Genomic DNA, 24,997 nt, shown 5'->3' on the forward strand with positions numbered 1-24,997 from the left:
CCTTTCTGGAGTGATTTTATTAAGCAGTAATAGTATGTAAAGGTATGAATGGAGTACTAGGTGGCTGCTTTACAGATGTCCTCAATGGAACTGGAACATAGACGAGCTAGTGAAGCCACTAATGCTCAAACTATGAGCAGTGATGGCCTTCCAGCATCAGCCCAGTCCAAGCATAGCAAAGATAGTCTGCCAGCCATGTGGAGATGATTCTCTTGCTGACAGCAGCTCCAAGTCTGTTTGGATCAAATGGCAGAACAGCAGAGTGAAGTTCTTTGGGGTTTGGTTCGATCCAAAAATAAGCAAGACCACATTTACAGTCCAATATGCGCGGAGTGCAGCCTCTCCAGGGTGAGAATGTGGTCTTGGAAAGAAGATAGGAAGAGCTAATGATTGGTTCAGATGAAATTGAGATGACTTTCAGGAGGAACTTAAAATGAGTGTGACGAACCACCCTATTATGGTAGAATGTTGTATAAGGTGATCAGGGCTTGAAATTCACTGACTTGGCATGCAGAAATGAAGGATATGAGAAATACTACCTTTCCAAGTGAGATTTTTGAGAAATGCAGACACAAGTGTTTCAAACGGAGGCTTCATCTGAGTGGAAAGGATAACGAAGATCCCAAGCAAACTGGAGGCTTGATTGATGGTTTGGTATGAAAAATAACAACAACAACAGTTTATATACCGCAGGACCGTGAAGTTCTGTGCGGTTTACAAAGATTAAAAGATGGTACAAATTGATTGAACTTAACAGAGGTAAAAGCTAGTGATTAGTTATTGTGGAGAAAGAATTGTACGGTCAACTGCCTAGATACTTCAGGAACAGATATGTTTTTAGGCGTTTCCTAAATTCCCCATAAGTAATAGGCGTAAGTAGGTCTTTACCCCATCAAAGGTCTTTCATGAATCTGGAAACTAGAGAATGTACTGATAATGGCTTTTTATCCAGAGGTGTATGAAAAGCACTAAGGTGAATTCTGACTGAAGTAGTTTTTTAGTCCCAAGTTAGAGAGGTGGAGAAGATAGCCCACAACCGACAGGAGAAGACAAGTGATTGGATCCAGCAAGTGAAGATTTCACCAAAGTGTGAAGTGAGTCCACTTGAAACGATAGCAGTGCTGTGTGAAAAGTTTTCTAGAAGCTTCAATGATGGCAAAAGTATCTAATTGTTGAGAGAAAGATACCACGCTCAGAGCTAAGGAACATGGATTATGGAGAGCAATGTTGGAAAGATCCAAAATGTTATAGGACCTTGTACACTGAATTGTAGAAGAGGAAACCACGATTGATGGGGCCACTGAGGTGCTATGAGAATCACAGTTGATTGTTCTTGGTGAAGTTTAAACAAAGTCTTCCTAATTAGAGGTACTGGAGAGAAAGTATAAAGAAATTTGTCCCCAGTCAAGAAGGAAAGCATCCAGATGACTGGAGTGCAAATTCTGGAACAAAAGACTGGAAATTTGTGAATGTGGGGGGAAGCAAAGATCCATTTCTGGAGTTCCCTATTTGTTGAATATCAGACATAACAGTTGAATTGAAGACTCGCGAGGTTATAGGAGTCTGCTCAATCTGAGGACTGCAAGATAAACCACTTTGAGAAATGTTGCGAGGACCAAATTCTGATCCTATCTTGGCAAAGTAGGTGAGATCCTGTGCCTCATTGTTAGTTTTCATGTAGTACATGACTACCTGGTTGTCTGTTCAAATGAGAACTGCCTGATTGAGGGGGCGATCGTGGAATGTGCTTAAAGCATTGTGGATTGCTTGAAGTTAGAGATTGATGTGGAGATTTCTCTTGAGAAGGGTAATGAAAATGATACTAGGGATAGGACAACTTCCCTATGAGGAAAGGGTAATGCAGCTAGGTCTCTTCAGTTTGAGAGAAGAGAAGGCTCAGGGGTGATATGATAGAAGTCTATAAAATGAGTGGAGTGGAAAGGTGTAGATGTGAATCGCTTGTTCACTCTTTCCAAAAATACTAGGACTAGGGGCATGCGATGAAGCTACTAGTAGTAGATTTAAAACAAACCAGAGAAAATATTTCTTCACTTGTCATGAATTATCTGACATTTATTGCCAGAGAATATGTAAAAGCAGTTAGCATAGCAAGGTTTAATAAAGGTATGGATAACTTCCTAAAAGAAAAGTCCATACTCTGATTATTAAGATTGGACTTGGGCAAATCCATTACTTGTTCCTAGAATAAGCAGCATAAAAACTGTTTTACTTGTTGGGATCTTGCCAGGTATTTGTAACCTGGGTTGGCCACTGTTGTAAACAGGATACTGGGCTTGATGGAAGGTCTGTCCCAGTATGGCAATTCTTATGTTTTTATTCCAGCTGCCTTGAGTATGGAGGTTGCGATTGGCTCCCCAACTAAAGATGGAGGCATCCGTTAATATATTTTGGTGTGATGGAATGTGGAAGAGAAGGCCCCTGGAAAGACTGGCCAATGATAAACCATCACTGAAGGGACTGACGAAGTACTGAGGTTACTTGAAATCATTGGGATAGCATAACTGTGGCTTGAGATCATTGGGTTGAGTATGTCCACTGCAGTTCTCCGAGATGTAGACAAGCAAATGGAGCTACATAAACTGGATAGGAGGGTAGTTGGGAAGAGAATGGGAGAGATGGTGAACCCTGGGATGGTGGGGAAGGAGGCAGAGATGTGGGATGAAAGGGTAGTTAAGAATAGGAGATATGGTAGATCTGGGGATAGTAGGGGTCCATCGCTGCAGCTGTGGGGATGGAGACAAAAAAAAAAAAAAAAGGAAAGATTCCAGACCTCTGGAGGAGGGGAGGGAAATGGAAGGGAGGACAGAGATGGAAAATGGATGGTTAGCATCGAGAGAAAAAAAACAAATGGGCTGGAGACCCTGGCAAGCAAGTTATCAGAAGACAACCAGAGTGTGGGACCAACATTATTTGAATAATGACCAGACAACAAAAAGGTAGAAAAAATATTTCATTTTCTGTTTTTCGATTACAATATGTCAGATTTGAAATGTGTATCCTGCCAGAGCTGGTGTTAAGACTGCAAACATAAGCTAGGATTTAAGCTAGGAGCGAGGGAAAGTCTTTATTTTGTTTCCACCACAGCGCCAGTGTGGGTAGGAGAGGGCAAAGGGGATGGAGAGGCTATAAAATAAACCCACCAGGATGTTTGGGAGGGAAAAAAAACAAACAAACAAAAAAACCCGAATAATCAAATCAAGAGGCTGAATTGAATCAAATTTTTTTTTCCTGAATTGGGCAAAACTAGTAGAAATTCCTATGTACATGTTTTGGGAACTGAGCACAGTAGCATGGCAACCGAAAGGCCCTATAAGTAAAAGCAGCTAGAATTACAATACATTTGAAGTATAGGACAGCTTTTGGCATTTATGGTGTGGGTATATGTAATAGGGAGATAAGATCTTGCATAGTTTTTGCACCGAGTGTGCACCTCGAGACCTAGTTCTGCTTGTAAGTCAAGGGTAGGTATCAAAGGCAGCGCTGAAGTCAAGGAGAACCAACAGCGCATCTTCTCCCTGATCGAGGAATTTCCAACAATCAATAATGTCTAATAGCGGGGGGGCGCTAGTGAGCACCGCTGTAAATGGCAGCGTAGTGTGTCTGCTCCGCGGCTCAGATTACTAAAAAGAGTCAATCCTCAACCCCAAAACTTCATTTTTTGGCACAAACTGTACGATATTGCACCGGAAGATGTTGGCGTCGAAGACTGGCAAGCGCAAGAACGTAGAGCCAGTATCTCCGCAGAAATCTGCGGCGGAAAAAGAGGAAGTTGACTCTTTACACGCGGTGATGGCGGAACTGCGTTCCCTGCGTGACCTATTAACCACCACAAACCAGAACACTGAGGACATCAAAACGGAGCTTGCATCCCTGACTGTGGAGATGGCGGTGTGCCGATCCAGAATTGATAAAGCTGAGCAGAAAATAGAGGTGAGCGAAAATAATATTAAAACGCTGCAGCGCCAGTTCAAAAAAGTCGCCATCTTGGAGCAGGAGCTCAAAGATGCTCAGAATCGATCGCGAAGAAATAACCTGCGCGTTTTAGGGATCCCGGAGGCGAGAGAGGGCAGAGACACCATCTCTTTTCTACAAATGCTACTTCCGAAGCTGTTGAATATCGAATTCAAATTCGAGTTAGAAATTGACCGTGCTCACCGTACGCCGACGCACGTGTTGGATGTGCATGCGAAGTACCCGCGGCCTATCATCGCCAGATTGCTCAGATATTCTCAAGTTATGGAAATTATGCGGCAAGCTAAACTCAATCACCCTCTCAAATATGAAGGCAATACCATCCTCATTGTCCCTGATTTGTCCAAGCAGACGGCTACACGAAGAAAACAGCTATTGGAATACAGACCAAAACTGAAACAAATGGGAGCCAAATATGGCATGTTTTACCCAGCCACTCTCCGTGTCACAGTGAATAATACAACAAAGAACTTCCATCATCCTCATGAGCTAGCAGATTTCCTGGAACTACAAGCTCCAAGCAATATTGACTCCACTTGAATATTTCATACCTATTGCAGTTTCTGTGCTGACATTGCTTATAGATATGTTTCCAGGCATATTTGTTCGTTCATATGTCTACTCTGCTGCCTGGATTGTCTGTTAGTTGCGGTTGGGTTCTGATATATAAATAGGTTTTCATCTGGTGGTTTTTTATTACTGATTACGGTTCTATTTCAGGGTATGTCTGAGCTGCGTTGAGCTTTTCACTACCTGCCTTAGTGGCCTTACTATACCTGTGTTTCTTCAGGTCTTTATGTCCGTTTTCATATATCTATTTCTTTTATGTCTTGTATCAGACTTATTTGTGACCTATACAAGTTCAGCAGCTGCACACTATCACTTTATTGTATTATTTTCTTTATGGTTTTTCTCATCCAATTTTAATTTCCATTGTTCTTATCTCACAAAGCTTCACTCTATTGTGAAGGGGCCATTTACGGTTCCACATATCATCTTGATGCAGCAGTATACAAATAATGGTTATTTTTTACCCTTATGTCTATATCGTGCCATATACCATTCCCTAGCATAGACTCCTTGCATATTTCAGTTGGGGTTTCCAGTCTTTTTTATCTTTTCTCAGATATGACTTGTCACCTTGCTGTTATATCTTTTTACTTACGATGGGTATTGTAGATTTTTCATACTCCTCTGAATTGTACAAACATTTCTTTTTGGATAGTCTTTTTATGGGTTATGTACGAACTGTTTCCATATGGCGTTATGATGTTTTGAGGCTAATTGCTCATATTAGAGATATTCAATATGTCTCTTAAATTGTGTGCTTTGAATGTGAAAGGGCTCAATAACCCAGTAAAACAACAAAAAATACGAGATTATATTTCAAGATTACAACCTGATATTGTTTTCTTACAAGAAACGCACCTAAATGCAAAGGATTCTAGTAAATTTCAATTTTCTTGGGCTATACAGACTTTATTCTCCCCTGCTGTAGATAAAAAAAATGGTGTTATGATAATAATTAAACGCAGACAGGATTTATTGTTAACTTCCCACTCCACTGACACTGCTGGTAGATGGGTAATGGCACAGCTTGAACTTAATAATTTACCCATTATGTGTTTGAATATATATGCACCCAATGCAGATTCTCCTACATTTTTTGATGATATTGCTGAACAACTTACCTTATCCTCTGGGAACTATTATATAGTAGGAGGTGATTTTAATCTTATATTAGACCCCATACTTGATCGCCAATCCAATGCCCAATATAAAACTTCTCGATCCTGGCATAAATTAAAGGGTCTGATTTCACAATTTGATCTAATAGATCCTTGGAGAATAACACATCCTACTGATAGAAAATTTACTTACTATTCACCCCCACATTCAACTTATTCACGCATAGATTATTTCCTTATCAGTTCAGCTTTATCTACGTTCATATCTTCAGCTAATATTAGAGAAATAGCTGTTTCAGACCATGCAGCGATCCTTCTTTACTTTAATAATATTACTAGGTCCACGTCTTTTAAACAGTGGAGATTTAATAATTCTCTACTCCTAGAACTGGATTTTAATGAATCTGTTTCTATTGCTATTAAAGATTTCTTTACCATTAATAGTCCTACATCTACCAATTGGTTTAATTTATGGGACTCATTTAAGGCCTACATTAGAGGTATAATTATATCTAAGGCGGCATTGCTGAAACGAACAAAACTTAAAGTTATTACTGATCTAGAAACACAAATTAAACTGACAGAGGAAAGACATGTATCCCATCCACAGGACTCCAGAGCCATGATTCGTCTTCGCAATCTAAAAATTGAATATAATCAGGCACTTAGTAAAACTGCTTCTCAACATCTATTACTCAAGAACGCTTCCTATTACTCTGAAAACAATCGTAGTGGACACCAATTGGCAATGTATCTAAAAGGCAGGCATTCCAAAACTTATATTGCAGCTATTTCTAGCAATACCAATATCATGTTGACAAAATCTGAGGATATTTTAGCTTGTTTCCATGATTTTTATTCGTCACTATATACTACTGAAGCTTGTGAACCTGCTTCCATTGACTTGTTCCTAGAAGGGCTTCCTCATACTCCGATATCATCTTCATTTCTCCAAGATCTTGCTGAACCTATATCGCATTCAGAGATTGAATTTGCTATTAAGCAACTTGCTAAAACCAAAGCTCCTGGTCCGGATGGGCTTACTGCCGAATTTTATAAGATGTTTCTACCTCAGCTAATAGAGCACATGCATTCCTTTTTCACTTCAATTATTCAGTCAGACACCATTTCAGGCACCTTTACGGAAGCAACCATCATTGTACTTCCCAAGCCAGACAAATCGCCTCTATTAGTAAGTAATTATAGACCCTTATCTTTAATAAACACCGATGCTAAGATCTTCGCTAAACTTATTGCTAATAGAATTATCCCCTGTCTGCAGACTATTATTTCACCAGATCAAACAGGATTCCTACCTGGACGTCTATCAAGTGACAATACTAGGCTCTTAACGGATGTCTTGTGTTTAGCAAAAAATTCCTCAGACCCTTTGCTATTAATGGGACTGGATGCTGAAAAAGCATTTGACCGCATAGAATGGAACTACATGTTCAAGGTTCTGCAATGGTATGGCTTCCCACCTTACTTTATATCATTGATCCATGTTTTATATTCCGCTCCCACTACCAAAATATACATAAATGATTTATACTCGGCCCCTTTTCGGCCCACTAGGGGAACTAGACAGGGATGCCCACTTTCTCCATTACTGTTTAACCTGGCGTTGGAACCTTTCTTGACAGCCATACGCTCCAACCCCAATATTAGAGGACTTGTGACTCCTACTGCTCATGTAAAATTGTCGGCATATGCTGATGACGTTTTACTGTACACAACCCCTACATCTGTTCCTCATATCCTTCAACTTATAACTGACTATTCGTACATATCTGGATATAAACTTAATCAAAGTAAGACTGAAATTATGCCAATTAATTGCCCAGAATCTAAACTTGATTTGGTTGAATATGGATTCCAATGGTCACCTTCTAAAATTAAGTATCTTGGCATTCTCTTTGCTCCAACTATAGAGGATACCATGGAATTTAATTTTGAAAACTTATTATCTAAACTTAATTTACTTTCATCTAGATGGTCTCCATTAAAACTCACTTGGTGGGGTCACTTAGATACCATCAAGATGATGCTTGTACCAATCATTAATTATTCATTATCTATGCTCCCTTGTTTGTTGCCGATGCAACATTACAAGAGACTAGAACGTATCCTTATATCCTTCCTCTGGAATGACAAAACGCCTAGGATTAGTATACGCAAACTCAAATGCACTAAACAACAAGGGGGAGTTAATTTTCCTAGTATTTATGATTACCATGTGGCATTCTTGCTGAGACAAACCAAGAGATGGTTTGCACCTTCTGCTTCTGAAGTTATGCCATTGTGGGTATCCTTGGAATCTAATACTACTCCTTTGCTCTTATACCATGCTCCTGCTATGTCAGGAGTCAAATTATTTGATCAACACCCAGTGCTTAAGTCCACACTTACAGCGATTAGATATTATGACGCTCATTCCGAACACAAATGGGCCACTTCTCTTATGGCCCCTCTTTGGAATAACCCTAACTTCAAAATACAAAATAAAATGGTATCATGGAAACAATGGCAAGATCATGGGATATGGAATCTTTCACATTTATTTAATGGATCTGCATGGTTCTCCTTTGAAACCATTTGTAGAACCTACAATTTACCTCCATCGCAATTCTTTAGATGGTTACAATTAACCCACTGTATCAAAAAGATATTACTCTCTACTAATTACACATTTACTATGCCTTCCATTATAGAATCCTGTTTAGTAATAGCGGATACAGGTAAGGAGGCGTCCAAATGGTACAAGCTGATTCGTCTCCTCATTGATACCCCTATTCTATCAATTAGATATATATATGGCATGCTGAGCTTTCCACCACTTTATCAGACTCAGATTGGACTAATGTGTGGCTTTCGGCAAGTAGGGCCCTACATTCCTCCTCTTTGCTACAATCTGCATATTTTTTGACTCACAGGGTGTATTGGACGCCATGCAGATTGGCCAAGATAGATTCCACATTAGATAATTTATGCTGGTCTTGTAAGTTGCATAAAGGAACTTTACAACACATGATCCTTGACTGTCCCATGCTCAAAACTTATTGGACAAAGGTTTGGGCTGATATTGGTGGAATGCTCAGTATTAAGAATCAACTATCCTTCAAAATACTACTTGTAGGCTTGGATGATAATTGGTACTCTCCTACTGAACCCAAAAGCCTTTTGCTGCGAGCTCTTCTATTAATAGCTCTTAAAATTATATTTTCCAATTGGAAGAATTATAATGAAGTATCATATGCTGAATGGTGGTCCCATATAAATATTGTTGTCAAATATGAGTCTATATATGCTCAGAAGCGGGGATCATTAACACGATTCCATGATATCTGGGATCCGCTTTTACAATATTGTGCACGTACACTCTAAAAGGCTATAAGGACTTCACACTATGATTATGGATATTCTAATGGAAAGTCATGATTTCATGTTTATAGATACATACATGAATAGATATGTATGGGAATGTATAGTTTGTTTTGTTTGCTGGCTGCTGATATGTAAGCTTGTACAAAAGGTTATATTTTTTTTTTTTCTTGCATTGGTCACTTAAACCTCAGATCTGTCTCTATCTTGATCTATTTTCCTTTACGGACACTGGACACTAGACGATTACTCATACTGTTGATACTTTTTCCTTTTCTGTTGTATTTGTTCATTTAAAACTTAATAAAAATTATTGAACTAAAAAAAAAAATAATGTCTAATAGGACTGTTCGGTACTATGGGATTTCTTGAATCCCGATTGGTAGACTAATAGGGCTTTTTGGTTGTCTGCTAAGTTTTGTAGTTGTTGGACAACTTTTTCTTGGATCTTTGATATAAATGGGAGGTTTGAGACTGGTCTGAAGTTGCTTGGTTGATCTGGGTCAGCGTTCATTTTTTAGGATAGGACGGACTACTGCAGTTTTCCAGGACACAGAACTTCTCCGGATGTTAGTGACTTATTGATTAGGAAGATAATTGAGTTTAAGAAGGCTGTTTAACAGATAGGTTAGCTGGGTAGGGGTCTAAGGTTGAGCCTGATGGACGTAGTGAAATCAACTGTTTTGTTCATAGAAACATAGAAAAAGACGGCAGAAAAGGGCTATAGCCCACCAAGTCTGCCCATTCCAAATACCCGCCCTCTGGTTTCACTCCCCTAGGGATCCCATGTGAATATCCCATTTTCTCTTATGTCCAACACGCTGTTGGCCTCAATCACCTGCAGTGGAAGTTTGTTCCAATGATCCACTACTCTTTCAGTGAAGAAGTATTTTCTGGAGTCGCTATGGAACTTCCCTCCCCTGATTTTCAGCGGATGCCTCCTGGTGGTCGAGGGTCCCATGAGGTAGAAGATATCTTCTTCCGACTCGATACGGCCCGTGATGTACTTAAACGTTTCAATCATATCACCCCTCTCTCTTCGTTCCTCAAGTGAGTACAGCCTCAGTTTATTCAGTCTTGCTTCATACGTGAGATCCTTGAGCCCCAAGACCATCTTAGTGGCCATTCGCTGAACTGACTCGATTCTCAGCACGTCCTTCCGGTAGTGTGGCCTCCAGAATTGAACGCAATATTACAAGTGAGGCCTCTCCATGGACCTGTACAGCGGCATCATAACTTCAGGTCTCCTGCTGACAAAACCTCTACGGATACAACCCATCATTTGCCTTGCCTTGGAGGTAGCTTTCTCCACTTGATTTGCAACCTTCATGTCCTCACTAATGATCACCCCTAGATCACGTTCGTCTTGGTCCTGGCCAAGGTCTCACCATTTAGTATGTAAGTTCTGTGCGGGTTTCTCTTACCCAGGGGCATTACCTTACACTTTTTAGCATTGAAGCCTAGTTGCCATGTTGCCGACCACTGTTCCAGCAGTAGTAGATCTTGCGTCATATTATCAGGCAAAATGCTTTTACCTACTATGTTGCAAAGTTTGGCGGCATCGGCGAACATTGATACCTTTCCTCTAAGTCCTTGGGTCATATCTCTTATGAATAAGTTGAATAGAATCGGGCCCAAGACCGAGCCTTGCGGCACTCCACTGATCACGCCTGACGTTTTGGATGGGGTACCGTTTACCACCACCCTCTGAAGTCTACCACTCAGCCAATCCCATGTAGTTAGAGTGTTTCCATGAGCTTGCACACTATAGACGTGAGACTCACTGGTCTGTAGTTTGCTGCCTCTGTCCTGCATCCCTTTTTGTGGAGTGGGATAATGTTGGCGGTTTTCCAGTCCAAGGGGACTCTTCCTGTGCGTAGGGAGAGATGAAAAGAACAGATAACGGTTCTGCCAGGACTTCACTCAATTCTCTTAGCACTCTGGGATGTAGGTTGTCTGGTCCCATGGATTTATCTACTTTGAGTCTTGATAGTTCGTAGTAGACGCTACTGGGTGTAAACTCGAAATCTTGAAACGGGTCCTTCTGGCTGTCTCCCGTCTGAAGCTGTGGACCAGCTCCCGGTGCTTCACAGGTGAAGACTGAGCAGAAGTATTCGTTTAGTAATTCTGCCTTGGTCCGCATAAGAGACTGTTTTAAAGTGATAGAGGGTGTTTGCTTCTGAGTTAGTGTTTGATGGTGTAATGGTAGGAATGATTTGCAAAGGGCTGGCAGCTGAGTCAAGGTTAGAGCGGATTTTTTGTATTTTTTCATTGAAAAAGTTTGACAATGTTTCACTGTCTAGGCTTGTTTGTGGGGATTGGCTGTTTCCTTGGGACACAGTGAAGTTCTTTGTTAGTGCAAATAGACTTCTGGATCTGTTTGGAGCTTTTAGTAAGAGGTCAGAGTAGAAGGCTTGTTTTTCTTTCAAGATGGCTAATTTATAGTCTTCTAGTCAGTTCTGCCAAAGAGTTTTTCCTCTTTGTAGTTTCTAGATTTTTGCCATGATCTTTCTGCTTTCCTCACTTCTTTTCTTTAATCTGAGGCTTTCAGTGAACCATGGGGATGTTTTCTGGTGTGCCGCTGCTCAGCTTAGTTTTGGTTTGCTAGCTTTTCATAGTTCGACTGAATTCCTTTGTGCCTCTTCCAGGGAGTTGCTCATAGGCTCTAGTGAGATTGGTGATGTCTGTGGAGAAGGATTTGAGGTTTATGGAGTCAGGATTGAGTGTTTTTATTCTGTTTGTCCTTGTGCACGGTTTGTTTGTATTTGATTGGGAGGTTAAAGTGACAAAAGAAGTGATCCGACTATGGTACTGGGGTATTGGTGTAGATGGCCATTCTTTGGCCTTGAAGGGGAATATCTAGGGTGACTATCAAATCTAATATGTTTCCCGAGTGAGTTGGAGAGATTATCATCTGAGAGAAGCCTAGGTTGGTTAGTGTTCTTGTGAAGTCTTGCAGTGCACCGGTGACTGCAGGGTGGTCATGAAAGGAAGTCTCCTGAGACTATCTGCTTGTGGGATATTGCTAGTTTACCAATGATAGCCAATAGGTCTTCGAGGGTGCTCATTGGTAAATGGGGGGCGTGGTAGATTAGAATGAAGATGAATTTTGTTGTGGCCTACTGAAAAGATAAGGCATTCTAGTGCTTGAAGAACTATAGAGTTGATGAGGTGGGAGTTTAACCTTGATTTAATGTTGGCAGCCACCCCTCCGCCTTTATCATCAGGGTGGGAGGACACTAGCACTTGGTAGCTGGGAAGAGGGGGGGGGCATAGTATGCTTAATGTTGCGCCTTGTATTTTAACCATGTTTGTGATCAGAAGAATGTCTCATTGGTTGTCGGTGATAGCGTCTGTCAGGATAATATCTTTATTATTGATTGATCTAGCATTAATCATGACCGCAGATAGTATGCGAGTTGGAGGACTTTTTTGTATGGCGGGAATTTTCTGAAGGTAGCTGGTCCTAGTTTTCACTGTGTTCCTGTGGTAGTTTTTTCCTAGATCTCCATATTTACCCTATCCTATCACTGGATCAATCTGACAATTAGCAAATCGCCTGGACTGTATGATATACATCCCAGAGTGCTAAAAGAATTGAAAAATGAACTTGCAGAGCTATTGTTGGTAATTTGTAATTTTTCTTTAAAATTCAGGATAGTACTAGAAGACTAGAGGGTGGCCAACATGACACTGATTTTTAAAAAGAGTTCCAGAGGTGATCCGGCAGATTATAGACCAGCGAGTCTCAACATTGGTGCCGGGCAATTTATTATAAAGAATAAAATGTCAACATATATAGTACATAAGCATGGATTATTGAGAGAAAGCAAACGTGGTTTTAGTCAAGGGAAATCTTGTCTTACCAATTTACTGCATTTTTTTGAAGGTGTGAATGAACATGTGGATAAAGGTGAACTGGTTGATGTGTATTTGGATTTTCAAAAGGCATTTGACAAAGTATATCATGAAAGACTTCTGAGGAAATTAGAAAGTCATGGAATAAGAGGTAATGTCCTATTATGGATTAAGAACTGGTTGAAAGACAGAAAACAGAGTAGGTTTAAATGGTCAATATTCTCAATGGAGAAGGGTAAATAGTAGGGTTCTCCAGGGGTCTGTGCTGGAACCGTTGTGTTTTTTTTAACATATTTATCAGTAATCTAGAGAAAGGAATAACTAATGAGAATTTAAATTTAGTTTAAAGTTGTTAAATCCCCCCATTACAGAGGAAACTAATTTTTCCCTAAAAAAGAGGGGGAAAAAGGCTGTTTACTCTATAAAGGGGGAGAGTTCTTCCCCCAACGGGAGTGCCAACAGATCAAAGTAAAGTGAAAGGGTTCCCCCACACCCCTATCCCCTCGGACCGCTGTTAAATAGTGTTTGAATCCAACGCACTAACGTCCTGCGCGCGATTGTCTGCCCGCAATTTCGTCTATGTATCGTAAAATCATGTTGTATTCATCTTCAGTCATAGCAACAATTGAAGTCTGTCCATAGTGACAACTGAAGTCTGTCCATAGCTAAAAATCTTAATAAACTGAACCATGCATTCATTACTAGTCATTTAGATTATTGCAATACTTTGTTTCTGTGCTCAGGCATGGTTAATTTGCAATGCTTACAGTTGGTGCAGAATACAACAGCTAGACTGCTAACTGGGGTACACAAAAATGACCACATTACATCATTTTATATAATTTGCATTGGTTGCCTGTTTCTAAAAACACAAGTTCAAGTTGGTCTGCTTAAATTTTAGAAGTGTGGCAGGTCTTTGCGATCTTCGCAAAAGGATCTGTTTACCAAGTCCAAAAGAAATTAAAAACTTGAACTCACCAGCAGTAGAGCATTCTCTTACATAGGGCCAACTTGTTGGAACTCATTGTTGTTTAGCTTTCATGATGGGCTGCTGTATGGTGCTTTTCAGAAATTGTTGAAGTCTAGTTAAAAATTATTATGGCACCAAAATATGTTAGAGTCAACCTGCTACTTGGGGATAGGCGATTGTATGGCATTTCTTTTTAGGATATTACTGAAGCTTATTTTATTCCAAAAACAGTTATGTTACTATAAAGCACAGTTACTTACCGTAACAGGTGTTATCCAGGGACAGCAGGCAGATATTCTTGACTGATGGGTGACGGCACCGACGGAGCCCCGGTACGGACAATTTTAGAGTGATTGCACTCTAAGAACTTTGAAAGTTCTAGTAGGCCGCACGCGCGAGTGCCTTCCCGCCCGACAGAGGCGCGCGGTCTCCAGTTAGGATAAGCCAGCTAAGAAGCCAACCCGGGGAGGTGGGAGGGACGCAAGAATATCTGCCTGCTGTCCCTGGATAACACCTGTTACGGTAAGTAACTGTGCTTTATCCCAGGACAAGCAGGCAGCATATTCTTGACTGATGGGTGACCTCCAAGCTAACAAAAAGAGGGATGGAGGGAAGGTTGGCCATTAGGAAAATAAATTTTGTAAAACAGATTGGCCGAAGTGTCCATCCCATCTGGAGAATGCATCCAGACAATAATGTGATGTAAAAGTGTGAACTGAGGACCAAGTAGCAGCCTTGCAGATTTCCTCAATGGAAGTAGATCGGAGGAAAGCTACAGACGCTGCCATAGCTCTAACTTTGTGGCCCGTGACAGAACCTTCCAGTGTCAGGCCCGACTGAGCATAACAGAAAGAAACGCAAGCAGCAAGCCAATTGGAGAGAGTGCGTTTAGATACAGAATGACCCATCTTATTAGGATCAAAGGACAAAAATAGTTGAGGAGATGATCTGTGGGGCTTAGTACGTTCAAGATAGTAAGCCAGAGCACGTTTACAGTCCAAGGTATGCAAAGCCTGTTCACCTGGATGAGAATGAGGCTTTGGAAAAAATACAGGTAGGACTATGGACTGGTTAAGATGAAAGTCCGACACAACCTTAGGAAGAAATTTGGGGTGTGTACGGAGAACCACCTTATCATGGTGAAAAACAGTGAAAGGTGGATCGGCCACTAGTGCATGCAGTTCACTGACCCTTCTGGCAGAAGTGAGAGCTATAAGGAAGACCACTTTCCAGGTGAGAAATTTGAAATGCGCTGTGGCCAAAGGTTCAAAAGGAGGCTTCATTAAAGCGGAAAGAACCACATTGAGATCCCAGACCACAGGAGGAGGCTTGAGAGGTGGTTTCACATTGAAAAGGCCCCTCATGAACCGAGAAACCAAAGGATGAGCCGAGAGGGGTTTTCCATGAATTGGCTCATGAAAGGCAGCAATTGCACTAAGGTGAACTCTGATAGAAGTAGATTTAAGACCAGAGTCAGACAAGGAAAGAAGATAGTCCAACACCAGTCCCACTGCTAGAGACATGGGATCATGGTGATGTAAGAGGCACCAGGAAGAAAACCGAGACCACTTCTGTTGATAACACTGGAGCGTGGCCGGTTTCCTGGAAGCATCAATGATAGAGCGGACAGGCTGAGAAAGGAGTGAGTGAGCCGAAGTCAGCCCGAGAGATACCAAGCTGTCAGGTGCAGAGACTGTAGGTTGGGATGCAGTAGGGTCTGCTGATGCTGAGAAAGCAGAGAAGGAAACAGTGGAAGAGGTATGGGTTTCCTGGAACTGAGTTGAAGTAGAAGGGAGAACCAATGTTGCCTGGGCCACCGTGGAGCGATGAGAATCATGGTGGCTTGTTCCCTCTTGAGCTTGAACAGTGTTCGCAGCATGAGCGGTAGAGGGGGAAAAGCATATAGGAAGAGACTGGTCCAATCCAGGAGAAATGCATCGGGCGCCAGACGGTGAGGAGAGTAGAGTCTGGAGCAAAATAGGGGCAGCTGATGGTTGTGGGGAGCTGCAAAAAGGTCCACTTGAGGAGTGCCCCATTGAGCGAAAATGGTCTGAAGAGTCGAGGGATCGAGAGTCCATTCGTGAGGTTGGAGAATTCTGCTGAGATTGTCCGCTAAGGAATTCTGTTCCCCTTGAATGTAGATAGCCTTCAGGAATAAGTGACGAGCTGTCGCCCAAGACCAAATCCGTTGGGCTTCCTGACACAACAGGCGAGAGCCCGTTCCTCCCTGTTTGTTGATGTAGTACATTGCAACTTGATTGTCTGTGCAAATGAGTAGTACTTGAGGAAAGAGAAGATGTTGAAACGCCTTGAGGGCATAGAACATCGCTCGGAGTTCCAGGAAATTGATGTGGTGTTTCTTTTCCTGGGCAGTCCAAAATCCCTGAGTTTGGAATTCGTTCAAGTGAGCTCCCCAGGCGTAGGGGGAGGAATCTGTGGTGATGACTAGTTGATGAGGAGGTAGATGGAACAGCAGACCTCTGGATAGATTTGAAGATGTCAACCACCAAAGAAGCGACTGTCGAAGAGACGAGGTCACAGATATGTATTGTGAACAAGGATCCATCGCTTGGGACCATTGGTTCGCTAAGGTTCATTGAGTAGTACGCAGGTAGAGACGTGCGAAGGGTGTGACATGTACTGTCGAAGCCATGTGCCCCAATAGCACCATCATGTGATTCGCAGAAATGGTAATCTGTTGAAACACCTGCTGACAGAGATGGAGGATGGCGTGAAGGCGGTTGGATGGAAGAAACGCCCTCATCAGAACAGTGTCCAGAACGGCTCCAATAAATTGAAGTCGCTGGGTCGGAATGAGGTGAGACTTGGGTAGATTGATTTCGAACCCTAATAGTCGAAGGAAGTGAATGGTCTGATTGGTGGCAAGCAGAACCACCTGAGGGGAATGAGCTTTGATCAACCAGTCGTCCAGATAAGGGAAGACTTGAAAGTTGTGAGAGCGGAGATAGGCCGCTACCACAATCAGACATTTGGTGAATACCCTGGGAGAGGAGGCCAGGCCGAAGGGTAGCACTTTGTACTGATAATGATGTTGATTGATGAGAAAGCGCAGATATTGCCTGGAGGTCAGATGGATAGGAATATGTGTGTAAGCCTCTTTGAGATCGAGGGAGCATAGCCAGTCGCCCTGAGCGAGAAGAGGGTAGAGGGTGGCAAGAGAGAGCATTTTGAACTTCTCCTTGACCAAACATTTGTTGAGATCTCTGAGATCTAAGATGGGTCTGGCCCGCCTCCGCAGTGTTCCCTCTAAGCTGAGCAGGTGTCCTCCAGCTGCATTGCTACCACTAGGGGGTGGAATATTTTCAGTCGCTAAGGACAGGTATGTTCCCTGGAGTCCTGCAGAACTTGCCTGTCCCTCACAATTGAAAAATGTGACAGTAAAACAGCACCCTCTATTGGTGAGACTGTGGGTGGAGGACTCCTGCTCAGCTTAGAGGGAACAGTGACTGGTCTCCGGTCTTTTTGGGAACTAGAAAGTACCGGGAGTAAAAACCCTGACCTCGCTGATCTTGAGGAACTTCTTCGATGGCATTGAGAAGAAGGAGGGATTGAACCTCTTGAGCGAGAAGGAGGGACTGAGACTTGTTGGAAGCAGACTCTTTTGGCAGGCCTAACGGCGGAGGAGTCTGAAAATTGAGGGAGTAGCCATGGGCTATGATCGAGAGCACCCACTGGTCGGTGGTGATTACCTCCCATCGAGAGTGAAAAATGGTTAATCGACCTCCTATGGGCTGTGGAAGAGGACAGGAGGGAGACTGGCAATGCCCAGGAGAAGGGAGTCAAAAGGGCTGAGTTGGCTTAGTCTGAGTGACAGGCTTTATGGTAGGCGGCTGTTGCTGACGTGCTTGTTGGTGCTGTTGCCGCTGCCTCCGAGGTTGTGGAAGTTGAGGCTGAACTGGCCGAGCAGAAAACCTCCTCCGATATGATGGCTGCTGTCTAAATGGACGAGGAGGAGGAGGCTTCTTTTTATTTTTCAGCAAAGTATCCCACCTCGTCTCATGGGCAGAGTGCATTGTTGGAATGCAGGAAGCTTACGGTCAGGAAGATACTTTTGAAAAGAAGAGACTTGCTGAATCAAATGTTTCAGGTAAAAAGAGAAGTGAAACGCATAGTTACCTGAACGGTTGGCCAGCATTGCATTTTGGTAAAGTCTTTTACCAAATTTATCCATGGCCTTGCCCTCTCTGCCAGGAGGGACAGAGGCATATACACTAGAGCCTGCCGACTTTTTGAGGGTGGACTCCACCAGCAGAGATTCATGGGGCAGCTGGGGTTTGTCAAACCCTGGAATAGGAATCACCTTGTAAAGCGATTCCAGCTTCCTAGGGGCTCCTGGAACGGTGAGAGGAGTTTCTAAATTTTTGTAAAAAGTTTCCCTCAAGATGTCATGGAGGGGTAACTTTAAAAATTCTTTCGGAGGCTGGTCAAAATCCAAAGCATCAAGAAATGCTTTGGATTTTTTAGAGTCAGACTCTAGAGGGATGGAAAGGGTGTCCAACATCTCCTTAAGAAACTTGGTGAAGGACGAGTGCTCTGGCTTACCAGCAGGATCCTGCACCGATGTAACATCCTCCTCCGAGGAATAATCTGCCTCGGTACCGAGGGGGTCATCAGAATCATCCCACAAATCAGGGTCCCGTACTGATGACAGACGGCCCTGAGAAAGTGGGGTAGAAGGTTCGGTATGCTTGGTTTTGCGTACCGATTTACCAGACCTCATGGACACCGTACCGGGTGACTGTACAGCAGTACGGTGTCAGAGAACGGCACCGGCTCGGAAGTCGAGTAAGCAGTGCGTCGAAGAGACTTCGGTTCCGCCGAGAGAACAGGCATAGAAACAGATTTTTGCGGTGCCGACAACGTCGATGCCGACAAAACAGGCTGTTCGACGATCGGCACCGAATGCTCAGTAGGTACCGAGACACTGGAAGGCTCGGAGTCAGCAGAGCCGGGAGCAAGTGTTGTAACTGCTCCTTAAGCTGGACCTGAAGGATGGATGCTATTCTCTCATCCAGAGACGGTCCCGATGGCACCGGTACCGCTTTTTTCTTGCTCGGTACCTGCGGTGCAGCTCGACGCTCAGGCGAAGTCGATGCCGATGAAGAGGCAGTGACTTCAATAGGAGCGGAGCATTTGCGAGGCCGGCGCACAGTCTGCAGGACTTGGCTCACCGCTTGTTCGACTGGCGGGCTAAGGACAGTAGGGGATGGCTTCTTAGCCGGCTTACCTACAGGGTGCGACACCGAGGATGGATCTTGCGGTGTCGAAGTCACCGGTGCCGATTTGGAGGAAGATGACGGTGTCGATGCCGGGGGAACTTCCATGGCGGCACCGAAAAGAATTCGCTGTTGAATTTGGCGATTCTTTAGAGTTCTCTTTTGGAGAGAACTGCAGCGGGTGCACGTTTCTGCCCTATGGTCCGGACCCAGACACTGAAGGCACCACTTCTGCGGGTCAGAAAGAGAAATAGGACGTGCACACCGCTGACACTTCTTAAAACCCGGTCAAGGGGGCATGAAGGGAAAAACGGCCGTAGCAAAATCGAAGCCCGAGGCTTCGATGGTGCCAACAGGCCCCGCCGGGGCTGACCGGAAAAAAGTCGAAAAAAAATGGGACTTTTTTTTTTTTTTTTTTAAATAAAAGAAAGAAACGATAAGGTGAATAAATCACAACAAGAAAATAACGCGCGAGCGGGAAGGCGAGAAAAATTTGAAAAAAATTTTCCAACAGCAGTTGGAACACGCGTCTTCTTAGCTCCGCAGAAACTAAGAAACTTGGAGACCGCGCGCCTCTGTCGGGCGGGAAGGTACGTGCGCGGTGCGGCCTACTAGAACTTTCAAAGTTCTTAGAGTGCAATCACTCTAAAATTGTCCGTACCGGGGCTCCGTCGGTGCCGTCACCCATCAGTCAAGAATATGCTGCCTGCTTGTCCTGGGATAATATATAAATACTAATGATTAGCTATCTATGAAACAGTAATTGTTTTGTTATGTTTTATTGTGCTATGTAAATTTTATGTAATTGTAAATTTTTTTAGTTGTATTATACACCACTAAATACATCTGTAACAACGGTATATCAATAAATAAATCCAATCCAATGTTAAAAATGAGCTTTCAAAGAGTTCTCCTACTCATGCATATCGTTGGATAATCCTCACACTGCTCCGATAAAGATACAATCCATTTTCCTCCAAGACCAGTATAACTTCTCAAATTGTTCATCCTCAGCTTTAGAACCAACTACTCAATTGTGCAGCCTGAAAATAGCTTTCAGACTGGTCTTTTGTCTGAACTATAACTATGTAAAGTAAATGCAGCATGTTTCCAGCTTTCCAGACTACTAGTTGGACCCAGGGTGCTGACTGACAGATGGCAATCAGCAGAGTTAATTTCTCATTTAAAAAAAAAAAAAAAAAAGTTAGCCCATCTGTGTAGGATGGCAGCAGACAAAACTACTGGGTGACTGCCAATAGCCTAATACTATGTGGTAATAAACAAAGCAATATTTAAAGTGTTATGCCAACAGATTTATTGTGGATGCTCCGATTGGTACTTGAAAACACATTTGTAAAAGAATTTAAGTCTATGGGATAAGAGGAAGTATTTTTTGTTGGGTTGTCTGTTCTTTGAGAAGATGTATTGTTATTTTATTCTGGACCTGTGTATGTGAACACTAATCTGCTTAGGTTATAAGCGGAATAGAAATTTTAAATAAGTCCTACCTCTCTACATCTACTGTATACGGACACCATTTTGTAACCTTCTGAACTTGCAAAGTTCTGAAACTTAATTATGAAGACACAAGTAACCCTCTGACAGCCATCCTCATTTGATCTGCTATTTAGTCTTAATTGTATAATTTAGCTGAAGACAATGTTTGATTTTTTAGCTTTCTAAAGCAGACAAAAAGCAGTAAATAAGATTAAGATCTTCACATTTAAGCCTGATTATGAAAACTAAATGCGATGTTTGAGCATAAAGTAGTGAAACCCATTTGAGCTACAAGAAATGTAACCAACATTTACAAAAAACAGTAAGAGACTAATGTAATGCAATTTACATACCCAAGATGTGTAGCAAATTATGCTCAAATAATTATTGTAACATAAAATTTCATTGCAAATTCTTCTAGGTATCCTGCAAAGCAAGTCATGTTAAAGCACAACCTTTAGTTACTACTGGACTCCATTTTTAAAAACTACAGCACTAAGAGGCCGATTCTATAAACGGTGACTAAATTGGCCGCCTGAAATCTAGGTCAGGGTTTTAAAAGGCCTACATTTCAGGTGCCTATGTATTTGGAAAATCATGCTTAGCACCGCTTAAGTCACACTCCACCCATAGTAAAGTCCACTTAGGTGCTTATCTTTTATAGAATCCAATGGGTGCCTATCGCCCAATTAGTGGCTGCCAGCTTTGTAAAAGAGAGGGTAATTTAAGCATTTAACTTTAGGTGCCCTTTATAGAATCAGCCCCTAAATACCGTCAAACTGTTTATACTAGATCCCCATTGTTTAACAGGTTTTAAAATGTGTATTTTTTTGTAGTATCACTGCATTTTTTTTTTTTATTATTATTAACTGTTTGAAATTAAAGATGAATTATAATTTGAACAAAACAAATCACTTTAAAATGATCCGAAAACATTTGAATGTGTAGAAACTTCAAGTCTTCTCAGCAGAGTAAAGCTGTGCAGCAGCATTAAACGAGTAAGGAAACCTTGTTCAAATGTCGTAAAAAGTAGTCAAAGCCTCCTGTATGAATTAAGAAGGTGTACATGTCTTAGATACTCCTGAAAACCCTTCCTTTAAGGGCAGTCATCTCTTATTTATCATACCTCAACCACAAGAAAAAAAAAGTATATATACATATATACCTACCAGTCCTATGACATGTTCTTCCAATATGCCAAACACGCAAAGCCTTTTCTTGAACCAGAGATGCCACTGTACAACTGTGTGGATTCCATACCCTAAAGAGCTTCAGCATATACAGCCCCTTCGCGTTTCCTAAATTGAATTTTTTTTTTCATATGTTGACACGAAGAACTATTATTGGCCAGTGTTGATGGGAGTTTTTTTTGGTGTATTTTGCTTCAGTGGGGGAGGAGTTATACTCACCTGGCGGTCTCATGTAATATTGTTCAATATCAGACATGTCCGTGTGTAGCGCATACTCGAGATAGCTGAGGATAACTTTTCTACTGTAGTAGTACCTCAAGCCCACTAGCAAGATGGGCAAACAGCAGGTCAGCAGCAAGGACTTGGTCACAACAAAGCACATTACTATGGAGATAAGGAAGAGAAATAAACGATACCTGTCAGAAAAGAGAATTTAGTGTTGATTTCGGAATACAAAAGCCCAAAAAACAGACAAAAAACACATTCCATTGACAAAATTACATAAACTGAAATATTTAAAGATTACTAACAAAAGTTATTTTCAAATGCAGAACATGCCAGAATATACCTACTCCAGCATGTATCCCCAAACTATCTAGCACAGGAAGCAAAACTATAGCTCTCTCGTGATACTGTTGTGAATAATGCCGATTTACATTTTGTGAAAAAAATTCAGACCACAGCTACTTTAACAGTATTATGCGCACACAACCTGCTATTATAGAAGCCTCCTGATTTAATGTTACCTGGGTCATATAGACAGCTGCTGTAAAAAGCGAGCTGCAAACCGTATGCAAATGAAAATGCAATTTTCCAGATTACATTGACACCATATAAAATGTCAAAATAGAGCCTACGAGATGAAATCTTTAAGTCCCAACAAGGATCCAAGTTTCAGCAACAAAAGGTTGCCTTCTTCAGGGGATAATATAATATGTCAAATGATTTTCAAACAAAAACGCAGAGATTGTGAAAAGCATTATGTACTTCCTTGGCGTTCTTACTCTAAAACATTTTGGCGTGTAAGAATGCCAAGGAGGTACATAATACTTTTCACGACCTTTGCTGGACTTAAAGATGTCATTTTGTAGGCTTGATTAGACATCTTGTTTGCCTTTTATTGTGGACTTCTGTCTCCCTTTTGGTTGTTCACCATATAAAATGCCATTGCGGTGTAGAAATGTTTTGCTTTCCAGGAAAGTATTAGCTGGCATGGTTCTTCAGTGGAAGCCAAGATTATATTGGTAGCCATGCATTGCAGTCTTTCCAAGGTAGTGAGGAAACAACTATGATTAAGAAAACCAAAGATATTGCTTCAAATTTTGTTAAATTCTAAGCCAAACAAAGAACAGCTCATCAAAATTCTTCAGTGTTAAGTCCTGCCTAAGGCCCAGAAGAACAGGTCCTGCTTCATGCTGGCAGTTGGCATGACTCTCTCATCTCAGCGTCACCAGGGTTCTTCTAGGCCTTAGGCAGGACTTACACTGATGAATTTGATGAGCTGCGTTTTGAGTTTAGCTTAGAACTTAATGAAATTTGAAGAAACATCTTCAGTTCTCTTAATTATAGTAGTTTGATTTATTTAAAATTATTTATAACCCAATTATCTACAAATCTAGGCAGGGAACAATGCACACATACAAAATCATTCCAAGTGACAAAAATGCAATAAAAACAATAAAATACAACAACCAAGTTAAAAACTTGCACATCAATACGCTGTCACATAACACAGCCAAAAAGACAATTCACCAACAATATAGCCCTTGGCCTGAAGAGGAAAAATCTTTATATCCTCATACTATTGCATGACTTGCACCAAAAGCACGCTCAAACACAGTTTTTACTCCTTTTCTGAATTGCCAAAGCACAGTCAATTGACCCCCGAGGCAGGCAGTAAACATGGCCCACATCGAGTCCAGCAATAACTATTCGATTATCCCTAACCTAGGAATAATAGTCCTCGATGTTTGTCATCTTTGTGCAATATACTTCAACCTTCTTCTAGCCATGCTTTGTAGCATCCAAAAGTATATAAACTGACCTCTCATTCAAACAAGTAACCTGAGTATGGATCGTGATCAACAATTTATGAGTCACTCAGAGACGTGAAACTCTTCAAGGAAGGAACGCTCCCCCCTAGAGATGAACCAGAGTTTGCCTTCCAGTCATTGCAACTGTTTCAATGCTGGTCACGCTCCATGTTTGGTTACAAAAATAAATAAATAAAGGTTACATAGCACAAAGCCACAAAAAGGTGCGACATGTTCATTTCAATAGTGTTAAAAAGCAGGAAATTAATGGGACTGTAAGTTATCATACAATATTGGTTATAGCTAGTGCCCCTGGGTGTTGAAAAAGGAGAAAACCACAGCTGGCTTACTTTTTACAAGTTACCCAATAAAGGATTGATAGTTGGCTTTTCTCTCCCTTTGCCCAACACAAGGAGCTTTACTCATGCTTTATATACTTTCAGGCAAGTAGTATTCCAAGAAAAGAAAATATTTAATAAATTTCCCTCCCAATATTCAGCCAGAAGCAGACAGCTCTCTTTTGTCTGCTGCCCAAGCTAAAACCAGAAATTCAATGCCAGACCCTGTTCAGGCTACAGTATTGAGTTTCTATGTTGTTTTTTTCCAAGCCATATAGCATGTGACCAGTTAAATTAATATTCAGACTTAACCAGCCATAGGTTAGCATATAAAGATAAGACAGCTATTTATATGGTCCTATTTACACTACTGACCAAAATTCTGGAAATACCTAGCATTTTTGGCATTCCGCTTGGATAAATAAACATGGCTGTAACATAATAATTGTATTTAATATAAATTTTCAACTGAAACTCTGTAATCGCTTAACAAGACCAGTATAATATTCATCACATTTCACAAAAATAAATACTATTCATAAACTAGCCAAGCTAATAATGATAATTTGTCTAGTTATCGGATGACTTCAGTTTCACTAGTAGCGCATTTAGCCTTGATTATTAAAATAATTTATTTCGATTTCTATCCCATCCTCCTGGAAGCTTGGAACAGGTTACAATAAAAAAAAAAAAAAACATACACAGTAGGCCAAGGGCTAGACTGGTCACAAAACAGGGTGTATATAGGAGGAAAGAAAAGAAGAGTCAATGCTTCTATTCAGCTGAAGAGGAAGATTTTCACTACTCTTTGG

At 41.5% G+C, this 24,997-nt stretch overlaps 1 protein-coding gene across 3 annotated transcripts in view; it reads right to left on the reverse strand.

The window, feature by feature from the left end:
* Positions 1-24,997, reverse strand: part of NAT8L (N-acetyltransferase 8 like) — a 76,538-nt gene that overhangs the window by 23,325 nt on the left and 28,216 nt on the right. The window contains exons 2-3 of one of the 3 annotated variants that reach the window (XM_033950847.1): positions 22,034-22,198; positions 21,794-21,922 (exon numbers count right to left, since the gene is read on the reverse strand). In XM_033950847.1, the coding sequence (XP_033806738.1) occupies positions 21,794-21,922; positions 22,034-22,198 (294 nt within the window). Of the gene's footprint in view, positions 1-21,793; positions 21,923-22,033; positions 22,231-24,997 lie in introns of all 3 variants that reach the window. The other 2 variants (XM_033950864.1, XM_033950855.1) reach the window with 2 other exon arrangements.

This window comes from Geotrypetes seraphini, chromosome 1 (genome assembly GCF_902459505.1).
Source record: "Geotrypetes seraphini chromosome 1, aGeoSer1.1, whole genome shotgun sequence".
Lineage (NCBI taxonomy): Eukaryota > Metazoa > Chordata > Amphibia > Gymnophiona > Dermophiidae > Geotrypetes > Geotrypetes seraphini.